This window comes from Hyla sarda, chromosome 1, assembly GCF_029499605.1.
Source record: "Hyla sarda isolate aHylSar1 chromosome 1, aHylSar1.hap1, whole genome shotgun sequence".
In the NCBI taxonomy this organism is placed as follows: Eukaryota; Metazoa; Chordata; class Amphibia; order Anura; family Hylidae; genus Hyla; species Hyla sarda.
Genome location: NC_079189.1, coordinates 448,623,637 through 448,644,808, shown reverse-complemented (window position 1 = coordinate 448,644,808; position 21,172 = coordinate 448,623,637). Strand labels below are relative to the sequence as shown.

General features: G+C 42.3%; 1 protein-coding gene across 1 annotated transcript in view; it reads left to right on the top strand.

Annotated features, from left to right (window-relative positions):
* The window catches only part of ADGRD1 (adhesion G protein-coupled receptor D1), a 919,695-nt gene that overhangs the window by 881,802 nt on the left and 16,721 nt on the right, over positions 1-21,172 (top strand). Inside the window, exons 24-25 of the mRNA XM_056533246.1 lie at positions 11,763-11,889; positions 13,312-13,353. Coding sequence (XP_056389221.1) covers positions 11,763-11,889; positions 13,312-13,353 — 169 coding nt within the window. The remainder of the gene's footprint in view (positions 1-11,762; positions 11,890-13,311; positions 13,354-21,172) is intronic.

The window sequence follows — 21,172 nt, the reverse complement described above, 5'->3', positions numbered from 1 at the left end:
AGCAGTCAGACCCCCCGCAATCTGAAACTTATCCCCTATCCTTAAAGGGGTATTCCAGGCAAAAACGTTTTTATATATATCAACTGGCTCCAGAAAGTTAAACAGATTTGTAAATTACTTCTATTAAAAAATCTTAATCCTTCCAATAGTTATTAGCTTCTGAAGTTTTCTGTCTAACTGCTCTATGATGATGTCACGTCCTGGGAGCTGTGCATGATGGGAAAATTTCCCCATAGGAATTGCACAGCTCCTAAGACGTGAGTCATCATTGAGCAGTTAGACAGAAAACAGCAACTCAACTTCAGAAGCTAATAACTATTGGAAGGATTAAGATTTTTTTAATGGAAGTAATTTACAAATCTGTTTAACTTTCCGGAGCCAGTTGATACATATAAAAAAAAGTTTTTGCCGGGAATACCCCTTTAAAATAGGGGATAAGTGTTTCAGCACTGGATATCTCCTTTAAGTCTGTCTTGTCCAAAACACCTAGATGATGTGCACTTGAGGTCAGACATATTGCGTGCATCTAACTTACCCATATTATCACTAAATCTCCAATGTGACTTATGGCATTGTTTTGAAAAGTAATACAATTTGCTTTCTGAGAGTAATGGCCGCTTGGGCTAATTTCCTCTAGCATGATCAATCTTCCCCAGCTTCATAGGACTGACAGATTGTCTGGCTGAGATAGAAATTGGAAAATAGGAATAGCAGGAAGTATTGACTTAGCTGAGCTGTTTACTTTATGGCAATATAAACTTTCTCCTTTAGTAATACAGTGATGTTTCTTTTCTTGTTTTATTTACTTTCCCTTTGGTTTGATCATTGAATGAATAATGGAAGCTGATGCAGGAAAAAAATGAATGTCTTAATAAATAGTTCAGGTCATTTTTCTCTTGCGCTAATATGCTACCTCTGCCTGAAAGAAATATAGCATCAGGCCCGAGGATGTTGGAAGCCTATGCTGCAAATGGTTTCTTTCTTTAAAGCCCCAAAGGGAGATAAGCATATCACAAGAAACTCTTCTTTATGTTTTTCTATGCCTGTCAATGAAATTGTGTTTCTTTCCCTCTGTTATATGAAGCCGTGATTCCTAGGGTAAGATCCGTAAACACAGAGTTAATCTTAGGGTCTGAATAGAACTGATATCCTCAGGGGAAAATATGGGAATTGTGTGTATTTGCTTATGTTCTGTAGAATACAATGATCTTTTATGTAATAAGGAAAATATTGCAATCTTTAGATCTTAAAAGGATATTCCAGTACCATAAAAATGTTTGTTTGTTTTTTTTAAATATAACTATCACATCAAGATATGTCATTTACTAATATAACATTGTCACACATTGTACTGGCTTCAGCATGCTTTTGTGTGATTCAACCCTGATAGGAAGTTATGTAGTCTTCTCATTTCAGAATGGTGTTGTGTCTAGCTCCTGGCTCCTCCCTCTCTCCCAAGACAGCATATCATCCTTTGCTACCTCAGGAGGCTTGTCTCTAACCTCAAGCCCCACCCCCTGAGTGATGTTACCACCTCTGGTCAGCCTCTACAGTCTGCATTACCATCACCCTCTCATATACACATATAAATATTTATTAAGACATTTAAGAAGAATAAGATGTGTTAACAACATGCTGCCTTGTGATTATTAATGACATAAGCAGAGGAGCAGACAGTGAATGAATATTTGCTGCAGCCTCACTGATTGTGCTACAGTCTGCTGTAAAATGAGATGTTTTGGAACAGAACTGGATGCAGAACTTTTAGGATTGCTGTGGGAGGGGAGTAAACAGAGGACTGTAATGAAATAGAGGAGGGAAAGCAAAGCTTTTTGTGAATTGTACTACTTTTCAACCAAAAAGCACATACCGTAATGACCTTCCTATAACTCTGTGAGCTCCTAACTAGACAGTAACTCAGAGGTATCTTTGATTGGCCACGGCCCACTTCATGTTGTAACCTATTAGAGCCAACCATTGGAAAATAGCGGCATATTGTACCGCCGAGCCTTCCGGGTCCCGCTGCCTCCCCAAAGCGCTCATGGTGTTCCTCGGTATGCAGCACTCTGGTCAGCGCCGCTGACCGTGAGCGCTGATCCCCTGTCACTGGAGGGGAAGCAATCCGCGGGACGGGACATGCCCGCTCTCGGATCACGTCCCATGTCACTCACCGCACGCCTGCGGCTGCTTCTTCCCGATGCGCGCGGCCCCGCTCCCTAGGGCGCGCGCGCCGGCTCACTAAAATTTAAAGGGCCAGTGCACCACTAATTGGTGTCTGGTCCAATCAGTGTAAAACACATACAAATCCACTTCCCCTTCCTGTCCTTGACAGATCTTGTTTCCCTAGCGCCCTGAGAAAGCATTTTGTGTGAATCCTTAGCCTTAGTATCCAGACCCTTTGCTGTTGCCCCTGACTACGAACCATTGCCGCCTGCCCCGACCTTCTGCTCCATCTGACCTTGCCTTAGCCTTGTCCTTGTGTACCGTGCCAGTCTCAGCTACCAGAGAGGTCGAGTCGCTATCAGGGGATATGACTTGGGAGTTACCGCAGCAGCAAGTCCATCCTGCTTTGCGGCGGGCTCTGGTGAAAACCAGTAACTCCTTAGAAGCGATCCCCCGGTACGGCCCGCGTCATTGCCTCTCTGGCACAGAGGATCCACCTCCAGTATCCTCACCTGCCACCAGCCCGGACCGTGACACATATGGTGTTAGTCATAAGACAGTCTCTGCTGTGGAGCCCTAATGTGACACATGAACACCATATCTAAGTGTTAGCAGTTTCTTCTTTGCATACTTTATATACTTATTTTTTTTTACATTGACCAATATATTTCAATAGTGGAGAAAATTCTTGCACTCATTTTAGTTCATATTTCAAATGTATCAAATTCATAGGTATACCATTTACCTAGGTTGATCTTGATAGATACCATTCATTTTGGTGGCATCTGCTGACAGCCTATGGCATTATTAGGGTCTCCAGACTATGCAATGACAGCAGATGTCCAAAGGAGGAGCAAATCACCAATCTTATGTCTTCTGGGAGAAAAGCTGCTGTCTTTAAAAGGCATGACAGCTTCTTTGTATGATGAAATGGATTTTCTGTATACTTTTAATACTAATTTGCTGTAATTCTAAAGAAACCCTTATTGTTTAAAATAACTATAATTATACAACAACATACCTTTAAATAATGAAATTGTTATATCATTTTCATTGCCTTGGATCAGCTTGTCACCGTCTTCCCATTAAAATATACATACATGCTTAGCCAGGCTGAAAACACTTGCTAAAAGGAATGTCTCAGTATACAGCTGATTAGCTGAGAAGTATCATATATGTGATTGTAAGGAGATCTGATCTTATCTAGGTACCCCTGGTACCAAACTTCGGTGGTTAGCTTGATTTAAGTCTTTATCTGGATCCAGGAGAATGAATCTACCAGAAATAACATGTAACAACAGTTTGTCCGGTCAAATTCCCTCTAGTTTATTCAGCAGTCTGTAAGCACATAATATAGGGGGAGGGTGGGGGGTTGCACCCCTCCTTCCGTCACTCAAATATTTGGTATAATCTCTAGCCTATAATATTAGATATACAGAGGTTTCTGAGAGAATTCATGGGAGAGACAGATGATCGAGAAAGCCATAACATTTGTAGAATAGGAAGTCCTAATATGGTTAATTAACCTTCGCGGCTACATTCCTAGCAAAGAGATAACATTAAATGCTGACAGGATAAAGACACTGTGTGATGGATGCATACAATACAGTAACCCCTTCAAACTTCTCTTAGAACCTTATATTATTTTATACTATACGGTTCTCCTTTTTTTACCTTCCTTTCTCTGTAGAGTTTTAGGTATTGCATGTATCCACTGGGTATAGTATCTTCATTAGCCAATGAGGGCGAGGCCTGGTAAAATGTGGCCGTGGCATTGGCGACTCCCTTTTCTAGCAACCTCCTAATACATGGTATCACACATAGCGAAAATGCAGCATTAACTATAATGATTACAAAAATTATAATAGCTAATTGTGTTAATCATGTTTCCAGTTAGTAAACCATCCAAAATATTGATCCCAGGGATCTGTAATACCTGAGTTCTTTTTTAGTTCGGCAGACAGGTCCTCTAACTTTTGTATTGCAATAGTTACTTTACCATTGGGACTAGTGTTGTTAGGTATGAAGGTGCAGCATGATGTAGGATCCACAAGCACTTTGCACACCCCTCCTTTTTCTGCCAGAATCATATCTAAGACCATTCTGTTCTGAAATGTCATAATGGAATCAGCTTGGAGCTGCTCTGCAACACCTTGTAATGCATCCCTTGTGTAGTTTACAAACCTTTGTTGTTTATAGTAAATGTAATTAATCCAGTCTACATTTTTGTCCACAGTGATTATAGAAAGGATAGATTCAAAGAACGCAATTACTTGATTCCTGGCTTTGAACTCATCAGGGACCCCTTTTGGGACCCCTATTGTGTCTATGTATACATGTGGATGGAAGCTACCTGCAGGTGTTGACCTCTTTATCCTTTTTGTGGCAGAGTTTACGTGTTCTCCCCCTTCTGCGAATATGTGAATGTTCATAATGGCTTTAGCTAGAGCACACTCTCCTTTCCACTTGCCCTCTAGCTTGAACCTTATTTTACCATCGCCACAGATCCAGTAAATGTCACCTATTGAAAAAACTTGGTTCTGAGTGAGTGACACTTCTACAGAGCTATAACTAGCACAATATCCCTTTGTAAAGTTCTTTCTATTGACACCTTCCTTTTCTCCCCTATAGCATGTGTAATTCCCTGGGTATATGTGTATACCTGCCCCTGAGTGTGGGGTGTCTGTTAGCAAAGGGTATTTCATTTTCCAGGTTCCACAATCAGTGTCATTATTAGAAATATTCTTGAAAAGATTTAAAAAACATTTTTCTATATTTGAGGGAAGCGTGAATGGCACCATACCAAAATGTGATTTCGCAGTCCCGCAAATATAACAATTACTTTTATTGATGGAAGCTGCTGTGTATTTCATCCATTCTACCCAGAGATTGGCATCTGAGACTCCTGTTTCCATTGCTAAAGTGTCCTCATATGTTGGATCAGATACCGCTCTTTTATTCTTGAAAGCCATGGTGTGGGGTATTAGAGGATTCTGCTGCTTGTAATTTTGTTTCTAGCTCTCCATGTCACTAAATGTTCGAAAAGTCAATGAGATTGTTATCAGTATGATTTGGGGTGTCACTCTTGTCAATTAACTGCCAGAACTCATGGAGACTTTCGCTTAGTTGGGGGTCAGAGCTGCCTGCCCGCGTTTGTACCCCTTCTTCGCCTAGTTGGGGGTCAGGGCTGTCTGCCCCCGTTTGTACCCCTTTTTCGCCTTTTTCGAGGTAAAGGCTGTCTGCCTCCGTTAGTACCTCTCTTTTCTTTAACAGCTTGATCCTTGTGGCGTGGATCCAGGTGGGTGACTGCTCAGTGAGGACCGCTGTTCTGGTGATGGCGACTACCTCGGTGGGTTGTCCGTAGATGAAGCTCCCCGGCTTCTTTCCCTTCTGGAGGGCCTTGACAATCACCTGGTCTCCTACCCGGAGTTGGTTCCTGTGGAAGAGAGGTAGATTTACAAGCAACTTTTTCTTCAGTTTTACTGAGGACCTTGATCAGATTAATAACATACTCATCTCTGATCAGGTCCAAATCCCCTTCCTGTATCACTAGGGGGCATTGTACCCAGGGTGTAGGGAAGGGCCTACCCATTAGAATTTCAAATGGTGACAACCCTAGCTTCTTATTAGGTGTCATTCTGATCTCTGTAAGTATTATGGGCAGGATTTGTTTTCTATTTTTCGAATGTTCCAGCAGTGGCCTTTCTAAGTTTGTCTTTCACTGTTCTGTTCATCAGTTCCACGACCCCTGAACTCTCTGGGTGATATGGAATATGGAATTTCCACTCCACCTGTAACAGTCTTACTATCTCCTTGTTGAGCTTTGAGGTAAAGGGCGGCCCACGTCCTCTGATTCAATGACCAGAGGACAGCCCCACCTTGGGACAATCTGTTGGGTCAGGATTTTGGCTGTAGTTTTAGCATCCTCTGATTTTGTAGGAAAGATTTGTGGCCATCTGGAGAACATGTCCACTATCGCTAATGCACATTCCTGTTTCCCTTTTGTTTTAGGAATATGCGTGTAATCCACCTGCAAGTGAGTGAATGGTGTAGTGGGGTAGTCAAGGTGTTGGTGAGGAATCATCAATGGGTTGTTAGGATTGTTTCTCAAACATGTGATGCATCTGTGTATGTAGTCTGTGACTAACTGCTTGGCATCAGTGATGTGGAAACATCAGTAGAGAGACTCAAGGATGTGAAGGGAAAAGCATGTGAAGCAGCGTGAGGAATGTAGGATTAGCAGAGCTGAAACTGTATAAAAATGTGCAATGAAGACAGATGCACTGCGTTTTGGTATGCACGGCTTCCCCTCTTTGCAGATCAATCCTGTTTTTGGATTTTTCTGCAAAATTGGATAGCACCAATCTTTGTGCTGACATGTGCTGTGTATGTACACCTTTGAGTAAGCCTACAACATCATGTGTGGTGTGCAGGAAGGTCAAGTGTCCCAGGGTAATAGGAGTTGTCAGTTCTACCATCATTGCACAGGCTGCAAGGGAACGCAGACATGCCGGCATCCCCTGTACAGAGGTGGGCATCACCTTTGAGAAAAATGCACAAGGACGTAACTTGCCTCCATGTTCTTGTGTCAGTACCCACGCCATGGTTTTACAATTTTGGTGTGCAAACATGTGAAAAGGCATTTTATAGTCAGGGAGGCCAAGCCCCCGACTCGACATGAGCGAACATTTCAAATAATCAAATGCATCATACATTCCAGGAGACCATTTCACCAAATCTGGACTCTGTTCCAGAGTGGCTTGCCTCAGAACATTGTCATAGTAGGAGCAATCAGGGATCCATTGTCTACAGTAGTTTATCATACCAAGGAAGGAAAGCATTTCTTTCTTGGTGTGCGGGGTGACCAGGCCCGCAATAGACTTGACCCTTTCTGTGCTGATTCTCCTTTCTTCCTTCGTGAGGACAAACCTTAAATATTTCACCTGCGTTTTACACCATTGCATTTTCTTAAGTGCCACTTTGTGACCACATCCTGATAACCATTGTAACAGTGATAAACCATCCTGAATGCTGGCCTCCGCTGACATGCTACATAACAACAAATCATCGACATATTGCAGCAGCACAGAACCTTGGGGGGAGTACCATGGTTTTAATGTGGCTTGGAGGACTATGCTGTACACAACAGGTGAATCAGCATATCCCTGGGGCATTCTGCACCCGGTCAGTTGACGTCCGTCAAAGGAAAAAGCAAAAAGTGGTCTATTCGCCTTATCAACTGGGATAGAAAAGAAAACATTCTTCAGATCGCACTGAAATAGACAGCGTCTGCAGGAATGGCAGAAAAAAGTGAATTGACATCTGGGACAATAGGAGCAATAGGCACAATGATGTTGTTTATTGCCCTCAAATCCTGTACAAAGCGGGTAGTACCATTTGCCTTTGTCACTGGATTGACGGGCGTGCTGTAGGGTGAAATCACCTCTTCCAGGATTCCTTTTTCTAGGAATTCTTCTATCATTGACCTAAGTTCATCAAGTTTTTCTCTTGAAAGGGGGCATTGTTTCTGACATACAGGTGTACTGCCTTCCCTTTAGGGTAGCTTTGTATGGTGTGCAATCAATGAGCCCTGTGTCATAGTCCCCATTTGCCCACAGTGATGGGTCTATGTCCCCTAGCTCTGGGTGTTCCTGTATGTTTGTAAAAATCAGTGGAGTTACAATGGGCAAAGCATCAGAGTATATACTGATACTGTTGTTTTCAACTGTGAGCTGCAATCCCAGCTTTACAAACAGATCTCTCCCAAGAAGACTCACGGGACACTCAGGTATAATGCTGAAAGTGTGATCTGTAATGTATTCCCTCTCAATGGTCTCTAGATCTATGAGCTTTTTTTTATAAGATGCTGTCCTGCTGTTAGAAAAGGGGCAAACATTTTAACTTCTTCACTTACTTCTTGTTTGTCATACATACTGCGGGTCTGAACCCCCCCCCGCTAGTAACTCCTTGAGCACCAGCGTCCTTATCTCTTCCTGCAGCTCCCTTCCCTCCTGCTAATTCTGCTAAAGGTTGTGGCTGGGGAGCTCTCCTAGTTATGACTGCTGTGACTGCATCTTCTTCATCTGGAGTCAACACTGGGTACTGAGGCACTACTGGAGGGGGTCTGTTATACGGTGAAGGGGGTGGTGGTGGAAATTTCTGGTCTCTCCCTCCCAAACTTATTTCCCGTTCTATCTCAAGAAGGGACCTATCATCTTTGGGACAGCTGTGGTTCTTATTCCATTTCTTATTACCTGCATCATACCAATGGGGGGCTATTTCTAGCCACTGTTCCCCTCCCTTGGACATATGTTCATGTCCCAGGAAGGGTCCGCATCAAAATGCGGCCAGGCTGCCTTATAACCCAGACATAGTCCTTTGACCATATCCATATGATACACACTATTGTCACCGTCTTTGGGGAATGGATCTGCAGCATCCATTACCTCAGTCCAGCCTGCTAAATCGTCTACCCATGGATTGATCAGGTAATAGTTTTTTTGGACTAACACGGGCTACATAACATTTGCAAGTTTCCCCTGGCTCTGGTTTAGGGTACTTAGTTTTGGAGCCTTTTGCTCCCATGTTAGTATGTTTAATTTTGGAGTGTGATCATACAATCACTGTCAGGACTGGCTGTACTGAACCGCAAAGGCTCCGACAATTCCTGTCAACTGATCAGCGGACTCGTGTCTTAATGTTTGCTCACTCTCCCAAAACCCCTATCGACTAGTGCTGTTTTGAGCCACCACTTGCGTTCAACGGTCTCTGGGTCAACAGATTCTCTCCTAGCCAGAAGGGTGGGGCGTCTTGCAGCTCTCCACAACGCATGCAATTTTACACAGTCAATAATGTTAGTACAAAAAAATCACAGTGAGATTTGACCGTACACTTACCACCGGTCAATGTCTGACACAAACAAATGATCGTATCACTTCTAAAATTTCTTATTATTACAAACTACATACATATAAGAGTTAAATCAAGCTTGTAACCTTTTGTTCCCCGAACAGCTTCTTTTAGTTTTAAGTGCACTTATCTTTGACTAAGGTGATATGGGGCTCCCGGAGCACCTCTTATAATCACCTATGACTCCCTGAGCCTTTGTCTATTGTGTCCCTGACATTCTGTGTCCCAGACACAGCAACCCCCCCGAAGTTTCTAGTAAATGGTTCTACTTACTTGGATCGAGACGCTGTCAGTGACCTCGGATCAGCCAGAGGATAAAACAGATATCCCTCATACGGATCCGGGGATGACTTTCTCGACCCCGGACTGAGCCCCCAGATTGTAAGGAGATCTGATCTTATCTAGGTACCCCTGGTACCGAACTTCGGTGGTTAGCTTGATTTAAGTCTTTATCTGGATCCAGGAGAATGAATCTACCAGAAATAACATGTAACAACAGTTTGTCCGGTCAAATTCACTCTAGTTTATTAAGCAGTCTGTAAGCACATAATATAGGGGGGGGGGGGGGGGTTGCACCCCTCCTTCCGTCACTCAAATGTTTGGTATAATCTCTAGCCTATAATATTAGGTATACAGAGGTTTCTGAGAGAATTCATGGGAGAGACAGATGATCGAGAAAGCCATAACACTTGTAGAATAGGAAGTCCTAATATGGTTAATTAACCTTCGCGGCTACATTCTTAGCAAAGAGATAACATTAAATGCTGACAGGATAAAGACACTGTGTGATGGATGCATACAATACAATAACCCCTCCACTATCCAGTTTTAGAGTTTAAATGATGAGTTCAAATGATTTACCCCAATGATGGGTCAATGATGGGTCTATGGGTCTATGCAGGAGTGTTAATGACAAAGCCGGCCATCTTTCAGTTACTGTTTAATATTTATAACAACAAAGATCATTTATAGGGGTTTTAATGCTGGAAAAATTCAAAAGCATATTCACTCGGACCGATTCCCTATCCCTGACCTGGTCCCCACTGATATCCTGATATCACCTGGTCCCCACTGCTCTCCTACCTTCTTTTTCTTGTGAAATTTCATTCAGGCAGAAAATTCCTGCTTATCCAGTCACTGAGATAAGTAGGAAGTAGAGAACAGTGAGGACTGTGTGCCATCAGAACTGCAACAATGGGGACTCAGGGCAGGAGAATAAGCCATCTTTTTTTAATTTTCACTACACCCTAAAACATTTTTTTTTTTAAATCCCTGCCTGGAAAGCCCTTTTAATTTGTACTGTTGCTCAACCGAATGGTCAGATTGCTTCAGGATGCCAAAACAGCTCTAACAGCTTAAAGGGGTACTCTGGAGGAAAAATATGTTTTCAAATCAGCTCATTTGTAAACATAATCTATTTAAATATATCAAAGAAGGTATCTAGGAATACAAAAGGATGCATAAGGTGCTGTTTTAGGAAGAAATCAGTTGTTTTTTCTAATACTTGATAACTCCTTTAAATCTCCCATCTGTGTACGCTAAAAGGAAGTTGTACTGTTTTTTTTTTCCCCAGTCTATCCACAGTGCTCTCTGCTGCCACTTCTGCATGTGTCAGAAATTATCATAGCCAGTATTTTCAAATCAACTGATGCCAGATAGTTAAACAGATCTGTAAATTTCTTCTATTTAAAAATTGTAATCCTTCCAGTACTTATCAGCTGCTGTATGCTCCAGAGAAAGCTGTGTAGCTCTATCCAGTCTGTCCACAGTGCTCTCTGCTGCCACCTCTATCCGTGTCAGGAACTGTCCAGAGCAGGAGAGGTTTGCTATGGGGATTGATCATGCTCTTTACAGTTCCTGACAGAGACAGAGGTGGCAGTAGAGAGCTCTGTAGTCAGACTGGAAAGAACTACACAACTTCCTTTGTAATTTACTAATCTGTTTAACTTTCTTGCACTAGTTTATTTAAAAAAAATTGTTCATCCAGTGTACCCCTTTAAAGGTAATATTTATCTTAATACAAGTGCAGTTGCCTACCATACACATATGTTTTTAAATGTTTCACTAACAAATATAATATTTTTATAATATAGTCTGTTTTATTGTCAACTTAATAATATGGGCCCCTGTAGTATTTAAAATGAGAGCTTCTGTGTTGCAAAGAGTATTCTATATACTACAAAAGTGGTGTAGATACTTGTAGCGGAAATTAAGTTTAAATCAAAAATATTAAAACCTACTGAATTCTATCAAAAAAACATCTTAGAGGTGATGTACTGTTGGTCGCACATTGGGGGTGCTTTTTGGCCATAAATGTCAGAAGTGAATGAACGCAGTCATTCAGGGAGACACAGCCAGTGGCATGTTTTAAAGTGCACAACAGTTTTGATTTGGTGCCACTGTCATTTTCTTAGTAATGTCTCGATGTGTTTTACTGTTTTATTTTCCCCCAGTTTCACTTGATAAGGCTCTTTAGACTGTGTCTGGTGTTTGACATAATAAATAATGGGACAAACACTCTTGTGAGTGCTGTAAAATCTTGTTTAATGTCATCATGGGACCATTCCTTACTTTTCAAAAGCTTTTTAAATAAAAATATGTTGTAATAATATTTACCATGATTTTGACATTTTTGCAGGTTACAATATCAGAATCAATAATAAACATATTTTTGTGACTTTTTTGTTTAGATTAACAGCTAAAGCTGTTGCGGTGCTCCTGCCAATCCTGGGAAGCTCTTGGATATTTGGAGTCCTTGCTGTCAATGAACAGTCAATAGTGTTTCAATATATGTTTGCTGTCTTCAATTCTTTGCAGGTAAGATATGCAGATTTACTTTAATGTGGTCAACTTAAATTAGATAACAATAATAATGATAACATGAAAATAATCACCTATGTACATATTACACACAATTTACACACTAGAACATGTTTCTGCAGATGCCTTCATAATGATTCTTACGTGCATTACAGGATAGATTTACAGTAAGATTATATGAAGTATGGCCCCAGGGGAGGCCTTACCAATAAAAAAAAATGTTGAACTGTGACACTAGTTATTTATGTTTTTGAATGCTCTTGCAAAATACAATATGTAGAGTGTGCTATAGTCTACGGTCACACTTAAAAAAGCATTGTTTTACCATCATTAAAGTTTCCAAACTTCACAGCATGTCTAGATATGGGACACTTGAGGTCAATCTATGCTAAGTAGTCAAGATGGCCACCCTACTAAGTGATTGGAAGCTCTTTCTACATGCACACTTATACACAGACCATTGTCAATCACTGAGTAGGACCGCAAACTTGACTACTTAGCCCAGATTGAGCAGTGGTTTACAAGAATAATTGACAAATTATCCTGGAACTTTTCTCACAATCTGCTTAGCTCCCCTTGCTCTGTATTTGATGCCTGCAGACTGGACGGCATTCTTAATGTAACCTATTAGAGAAACAAAAAACACAGGGAGGACAGCGCCTCGTGTATTACCCAAGGTGCAGAGGTCCCCACAAGGGACAGGACAAGGTCTGCTCTATAGGATGGCCGCTCACCTGATTAAGGAGAAATCGCGCATATCACCCCTTTGGGGTATAGACAGTCCTCTGGAGGAACGGGACCGAAGTGAACTTCTCCCATATAGAGCATACAGAGTAATGAAGATAAAATAACCTTTTCAGCGGGTGCTGTTCCTAACTCTAGAAGCATCAAAATGGAGGCCGAAGTATGGTTACAGTGCTATAAAGCATTATTTTTATTAAAGTACATAACCAATGACGCGTTTCGGAGGGACGGTCCTCCTTCCTCAGATGCCAATCTGAGGAAGGAGGACTGTCCCTCTCTGAAACGTGTCATTGGTTATGTACTTCAATAAACATAGTGCTTTATAGCACTTTAACCATACTTCAGGCTCCATTTCGATGCTTCTGGAGCTAGGAACAGCGCCCGCTGAAAAGGTTATCTTTTCTTCATTACTCTGTGAGCATTCTTAATGGGACAGGTTCCCTTTAAGGGCTGTTAATGTGACTCCATAAAAACTAATTCCTGAATTGTCCCTTTGCTGTAGTTATGTGTGTATATAGATATATATATATATATTTATATATATATATATATATATATATATATATATATATGTGTATAGTGAATATGACAAGAAGTGTTAACATGAACTTTGTATTGACAAAGCAGGTAGACACATATATGCTATTGTAATAATTGTCAATTTTTTTATTTTAGGGATTTTTCATCTTTCTATTCCATTGCCTTCTCAATTCAGAGGTAATATATATTTATAGATATATATCTAAATGCATAGATCATAAAAACACGTATGTTGCCCTTGTCACATCTTCGAGATGAAATGAATAGACATTCAGAGCCTTTAATATTTTCCGTGCCACATTAATTTATAAAATCCTCATTACTCTTAGAACATAGGCTGTCATAAATAGCTGTAAGATTTATATCTTCATTTCATGGCACCGTACATTTTCACACCTCAGTCATTTTTCCGAGACTGGACTCGTAGGTGGAAACTAGAGATGAGCGAAATTTTGAAAAATTCGATTCGGCCAATTCGCCGAAGTTTTCCCAAAAATTTGTTTTGGTCCGAATTTAATTGCGGCAAATCTCTTATAAAAACGGCTATTTCTGGCCTACAGAGAGACTCAATAGGGGGTTGAACACTTTGCCTTGCTGTAAAACGCATAGGTGTGTGCTGGTTTAGGGAAATAATACTGTTATTCAGTATGACATGCAGATCAGATGTGCTGCTATTAGAATCACTGTCGCAGAGCGGCACAATGACAGAGCCTGGAGGTGGATATCAGTATGAGGAGACCATATAGTGGTTGCATGACACAACGTGGAGGTGGCAGCAGCATGAGGAGACCAAATAGTGTCTGAATGACACAGTGTGGAGGTGGCGGCAGCATGAGCAGACCATATAGCGGATGAATGACCCAGCGTGCAGGTGGCAACAACATGAGGAGACCATATCGTGCATGAATGACACAGCATGGAGGTGGCAGCAACATGAGGAGACCATATAGTGGCTGAATGACACATCATGGAGGTTGAGGCAGAATGAGGAGACCATATAGTGCCTGAATGACACAGTGTAGAGGTGGTGGCAGCACGAGGAGACCATATAGTGGCTGAATGACACAGCATAGAGGTGGCGGCAGCATGAGGAGAACACATAATGAGGGAATCACACAGCCTGGAGTTGGCAGCAGCATGAGAAGACCATATAGTGGCTTAATGACACAGCCTGGAGTTAGCCGCAGCATGAAGAGAACATATAGTGCCAAAATGGCACATCCTGGAAGGGGTGGAAGCATAAGGAGACCATATAGTGGCTGAATTACACCGCCTGGAGGTGGCAGCAGCAGCATCAGGAGTCCTGAAAGTGACCCGGTGACAGAGTGGTACAGTGGGTGGCAATATCAGTACCCATTGACGAAGGTGGGTGAAAAAAGGAGAACTTGGCATCAGATGTGTGGCATCAGGTGAGTGGCAGGATTAGAATAGTAGCTGAGGCAGGTAGACAGAAGAAAATGGTCTCTTTTGTAAAGGCGTTAGTGTGCAAGTATTGAGGATATGCATTACGTAAAACTTAATGTTTAATAATATGCTTAGGAGAAAATATATGGACCCAAATTTTTTTTTTTAAATCAAACAAAAGGAAAGGTGTGCAAAAAACACCATGTGCCACCTACACCACAAAGTATTGATGTGATGCAAAGACCTCTAAATGGTGGAAGGGAACGACGTATGGTCGATTGCAACCGGTGGGGGTAAAAAAAACTTCCCCTGTAAGGCCCCACTCTCGCCCAATTAATTCCCTTCTTGGAAAGTGTTACTCGCCCTAAAAAGGGTAGCCCCACAGAGGAACCTCTCTCTATTTCCATCTACAAACACTGCCATTTGCCAGGGTTTTAGGTGGAAATAGGGTTTGGTTCCTGTGTGGGGCCGCCCTTTTTAAGACGAGTAACACTTTCCTCGAAAATGTGGAAGGGAACAACGTATTGTCCATTGTAGCAGCTGGGGGTAAAAAACTTCCCCTGTAAGGCCCTACTTTCGCCCGATTAATTCCCTTCTTGGCAAGTGTTACTCACCCTAAAAAGGGTGGCCCCACACAGGAAACTCTCTCTATTTCCACCTAAAAACCCTGGAAAATGGCAGTGTTTGTAGGGGGAAATAGGGAGAGGTTCCTGTGTGGGGCTGCCCTTTTTAGAGCAAGTAACACTTGCCAAGAAGGGAATTAAGAGTAGGGCCTTACAGGGGAAGTTTTTACCCCCACCAGTTACAAGGGACCATACGTTGTTCCCTTCCACCTTTTAAAGGTCTTTGAATCGCATCAATACTTGGTTGTGTAGGTGGCACATGTTTTTTTTTTGCACACCTTTCCTTTTGTTTGATAAAAAAAAATGTGGGTACATATATTTTATCCTAATAATATTATTAAAAGTTAAGTTTTACATATTGCATATCCTCAATACTTACTTGTGGTCTGATGATGAAGATTGTTTGTTACTGGGGAGCAGCGCCTTAAATCTGTTTAGCACTATCCATATTTGTGAAGTGTTGGTGTGGCACCAAGGTCAATCTACTGTGATACATCAGGCATTGGTGGGTGGAAATCCGGGCTGGTCCATGCCTGATTCATCTTCACAAAGGTCAGTCTCTCCACATTTTTCGCAGACAGACGAGTTCTCCTTTGGGTTACTATGACCACCGCCGCACTAAACACTAAACGCTCTAATAGCACACTACTGGCCAGACAGGACAGCTTTACCAGGGCAAACTCTGCTAATTGTGGCCACAAATCAAGTTTGGCTGCCCAGAAGTCAATCGGATCTTCAAGGTGTGTTGGCATGGTCATGTCAAGGTATGCCACCACCTGCTTTTTCAGGTCCTGCTCCAGGTCTACCTGCTGCTGATGAGTTGCTTCACTATGCGGGTGAAGTAAGCTATTCATCAGCGACTGTATACTCAGGCTGCTGATGGAGCTGGTACTGCTCCTGCCATCTCACCCCTCCCCAGCAGCCATGGCTGTGGAAGGTGAGCGCAGAGGGTCCCCCGAGTTAGACCTGCGAGAGGATGGATGATGGCGCAGATAGGCATCAGCCAACTGACTGCTAGGATGTCTCTAGTAGGTCAGTTTTTCCTCCCTCTCAGTAGGTGTCAAAATGGCCCCCATTTCGTGCTGGTAGCGAGGGTCCAATACGGGGGACCATGCATCGTGCCATTTGTGCAAGTGACTCGGAGGGACTTCTTGCCTCCATCTCCACTGCATACTGCCACGATGTGTCTGGGTCCTCTGTCTCACCTTCCTCATAACCCTCTAGCTCCTCTAGCTGCTCCTGCTCCTCCTCTCCTGTCAGATGACTAGAAAAACGGCCCATCTCGCGAAACCTAAACTGTGTTCCACTGTGCCCCTCCTTCTCCTCCTCCACCAGTTCAGCCCCACAGGACTTATGTGGCTGTGATATGTAGGTGCCACGTTTCCAGTCCCCTTACCAGCCATTGTTTCCAACACGTGTTGTAGTAGATGAAGCAGTAGAATGTTGTCGTTCATCCCGTAATCCGGGCAACTGACTGATAATATGGCTTCCTCATTATCCTGTAACCAAAGATATGTGACCAAAGTTGTTTTTCAACTCGAAAAGTAAATTGCGTTTGGTGCCAAACACTTTAGTACACCTCCTATCAAATAAATGCACCAGACGTGAAAATATAAATAAAATAACAAGCTTTATTAAACATATATAATAATTGAATAAAAAACATAAATAATGAGAATCAGCAATAGCCAGAAAAATGTGCTATGATCTAATGAAGACTATTCTCTTAAAGGTTTGCCATTACCAGTTAAACACATACTGCAGAAAAAACACTGCGACATTGAGCACACATAGAAAAGGCAAACAAAAAATGAATGATAATAAGAGAAGAGAGACAACGTATACAGGTGATCTATTGGTGCACTGTGGGAGCCTGAGAAAACTAGAGACAAAAGTGTGTTGGTATGAGACCTGAAGAAATTAACAAGTGCATCCATAGCAACATCACTGCACTAGAGAAATACACCAGCCCACGGAAGGGAAGAGAGGGTAAACACGCTGCCACAGTGCATCCGGAGTCACCACGTTATACTCACATAAGAGATCACACACAACCCCTACGCCATTTCGCTACCCGCTTCGTCAGGGAGTATCTGGGTGATAGCTGGGTAAACTATTTATACAACAGAGGACCAATCAGATATTTGGAATGAGAATTACCTGGATAGAAGCAGCTGTGTTCCGTACCGCCAGAGCTCATAGCTGCCGGCGCCATCTTGGGCTCTCGGGCGTATGCGCATGGTGGAGAGATGACGTCTGTTCACCAACGTCACCACGCACTGAATCGGCGCGTGCGCACAAGAGTCCACAAAGTAGATGGTATGTAGAAGTGTTTGGCGCATGCACAGACAAACTAGAGTCCGCTATGACACGGAGCCAGGTCTGGGCATGCGCATGAACTTAGACATGGAACAAGGAGACGGATGCACTAACATTGGTGTGCATAGTGAAACCCTTGGGCATAGATATAAGAAGTTTTAGATAGAGAGAAAATATTATAATAAAAAGCAGAAAAAAACGTGAAGTGCAGGTGCAAAAGATAAGAACAAACGTGAACACACGTGAAGCATGCAGAGAGATTTATATATGTATATATATACAAAGCATATGAATCATTTAGACAAAAATAAAAATAATATACCCCTATATTAGTCATAATGTGCTATTAAGCAAACTTGTGAACAACATGTAAGTGTGACAATATGTATATATATATATATATATATATATATATATATATATATATATATATGTGCACGTGTAGAATGGAATGTCAAGTATTAAGAATTGACACTCAGGTAAAAAATATATATAAAAAATTTTGATAAATGTGTAAAAATACAATATTCGTGAAAAGTGTAAGGAAAATAAATAAAATTGATAAATATAAATATCAATCGGTGTTACTTGTAATCATACAGTGTACTGAAATAAAGTGCTGTATAGATAAGCTATTATTCAAAAAAGTGCACTAGAATAAAGTGCAATATATAGAAGCAACTATAATAAATATTAATACATATACTGATCTAGCTATAAAATTGTTATCATGAAAATTATTATAATAAAACATTTTTTATAAAGCATGCCCCACCCATCATACCCTTAGGGGTATCATACTAAGTATTAAAATGGGAGAATAAGGGCCATATCATGACAAAATTAATAGGTCATCTGGCCATGAAAGGTGCTTCACTAGTGCCTTCCGGTCCACATCAAGCTGACACTTCTTCCAGGATCTAAAAAACACACAGACCAAGCTACAAACAAACAACAAACAGACCAACTGTTTGTTGTTTCTTGTAGCTTGGTCTGTGTGTTTTTGGGGAGTGGGTGCATACAGTTATCTCTTGGACACGGCTTTGCAGATGGATTGCTGGTGGAATCACGGACTCGAAGTAGGAGGAGCAGGAGCATCTGGAGCGATAGAAGATGGGTATGACACACAGCTCCCTTGGCTGAGGAGGTGGAGCTTTGGCTGGCTGATACAGGGAGCGGTGTGCCACTGGGTGATGCAGCAGGCTGGACCACCACATCAGAGCTACGATTCTCCCAGGCCACTTCATGGTAACGCTGCATATTTTGACGCAGGGCCGTGGTGCCAACATTGGGACCATGCCCACGCTTCACCTTCTGCCAACACATCTTGCATGTGGCCAGGTTAACAACCCCCAGATGCTTGATGAAAAGCTGCCACACCGCCGAGAAGCTAATTTTCTCACCAACAGTCCACACTGATCGACTGCTATTGCCACCAACTCCAGGAACCCCTGTTCCACTACCTCCCGGGAAGGTAGGCTGCCACAAAGCATGTGGGCTACCCCGGGCACATTTGGCTCCAGACTTTCCACTTCTGCCACCATGCTGACTACTAACCATGCTACCACCTTGCTGGCTCAGCTGCTGCCCATGGGGAACCTGCAACCCTCTTATCCTGATGATGATGAAGCTACTTCTGCACCCAGTGATCGGCTTCATCATCATCGAGTTGTGTCTGCACATGACTGATGTCCTCCTCAGCTTCAACAGTGTCTGCTTCAGGAGCCTGATTGCTCTCAACACCACCTCCCATGCCACTCTGCTCATTACTATTTGCCCACCTAGCGGAGGAAGTGGTGGATGTCTCCTCCACTTCTTGGCTGGGCAGTAACTGCTGACTGTCCTCTATTAGATCGTCCTCAGTAAATAGTGGAGCTGAACCCACAGCATAGAATACTTCTGTGGGGGAGGGAACAGCATAGGACAGAGGCAATGGGAGGACAGGGACTGCTCCCGGGCCATGCCAACTGAGGGTTGTGTCTGAGGAACCCACCGACTGTTGACTGGTGGTGTCGCTTGTGATGAAGTGAATGACTGTGACGGCAAATGGGTTGCTGGTCAAGACAATACCGCTAGCTGATACCGAGAGCTCAGGCCTCTTGCTGCGACTCCTGCTGCCACTTGTCCCTAGTCTGCTGTGACCTCTGCCTGATGAATTTAGGCCTCTTCCACTCCTCTGTGCACGTCCTGGCACTTCTCTGCCTGACATACTTAGTGCGTATACAAGTTGAGTACAATACGCTCCACTGCGCTTAAAACTGTTTTTGTCTACAACACCAGCAGGTGTTTACTTTTGGCTGGCCTTTCACAGTATCTAGGCCCTTAAGACTTTAAAAAGGACAAAATGATACACCACTTTGATGTACGTATGTGATATGCACTAATGAGGGGAGGACAATGCGCTCCAGTACGCTTAAAACAGTAATTGTCTACAACACCAGCAGGTGTGTACTTTTGCCTGACCTTTCACAGTATCTAGGCCCTTAAGACTTTAACAGGAACAAAATGGTACACCACAAACAGGTTACACTTAAAAGAGGACAATATGCTTTTAAGTGCTCTGTATACCCTAACTGGCTGGCTACTATTTGCTTTTCAATTGTTGTACACACCAGGGCTGCAGCACACAGTCGCGCTGTACTACACCCAAAATTGTACTCTCTCTCAATCTAACTTCCTTCCCTATCAGTGCTTCTAGGCTGGATTTGGGGTTGAGGTGAATCGCTGCTGTAAAAAAGCTTTTCTGTGCAACACACACTGCTCTCTGTCCCTCTCTGCAATAGAACGCTAATGTGACTGGGAGGTGAATTGCTGCTGTAAAAATACTTTTCTGTGCAACACACAGCGCTGTCTGTCCCTCTCTCACTCTCTCTGCAATAAAAGACTGAAGTGACTGGCCGCAAGATGGCTGCCAATTATGTAGGGCTATGACATCACAGGGCTGGCTGGCTGCTGATAGGCTGCATGTGATTCAGAGTCATCCCACAGACCCTTGTTCCCGCCTTCACAGAATTCCTTGCCCCATGTCCTCACATGTGAATCCGCCATTTTAGATGCCCTGGAGCCTGGACAGCACTAAATGGAGTTTAATAAAGTAATCTGCGCCATCGAATCGTGGCGATTTTCGCATTCGCTGCAAATCTAATTTTTCCTCAAATTCATGACGAATTCGGATTTTTCAGATTCCATTTGCTCATCTATAGTGGAAACACTGGAAAATAGACCTTTGCCTCCTTAAAACATTTGCATATGATTAACTTCAGCTGAATATGGGAGCATTTTGCTGCTTTTAAATATAGTACTTTTAAAGATTTTATTATCTTACTTTTCTATCTTTGCAGAAAATTTATAGCACTTACATAAATATTCAATTTATTATAATGCCAAGATAATGGATCAGAAGAGGTCTCTAGGGAGATGATAAGAGTTTAGTAGTGGATTAATGCAGGTGTTGGATATTATTTTTTGTTTTTTTTAATCTTTCCTCAGTATGGCACTACCCAAGCTTATTCTGTCAAGTATTGGATTAGCTTTTTTTGCTAAGTTTTATGTCATACAAACTATTTGAAATATGTTGATTGAAATGTGTATACATAAAAGCCATACATGGTACCCGTGAAGGGGATTTTCCTTCCTTTTTCTAATGTTCT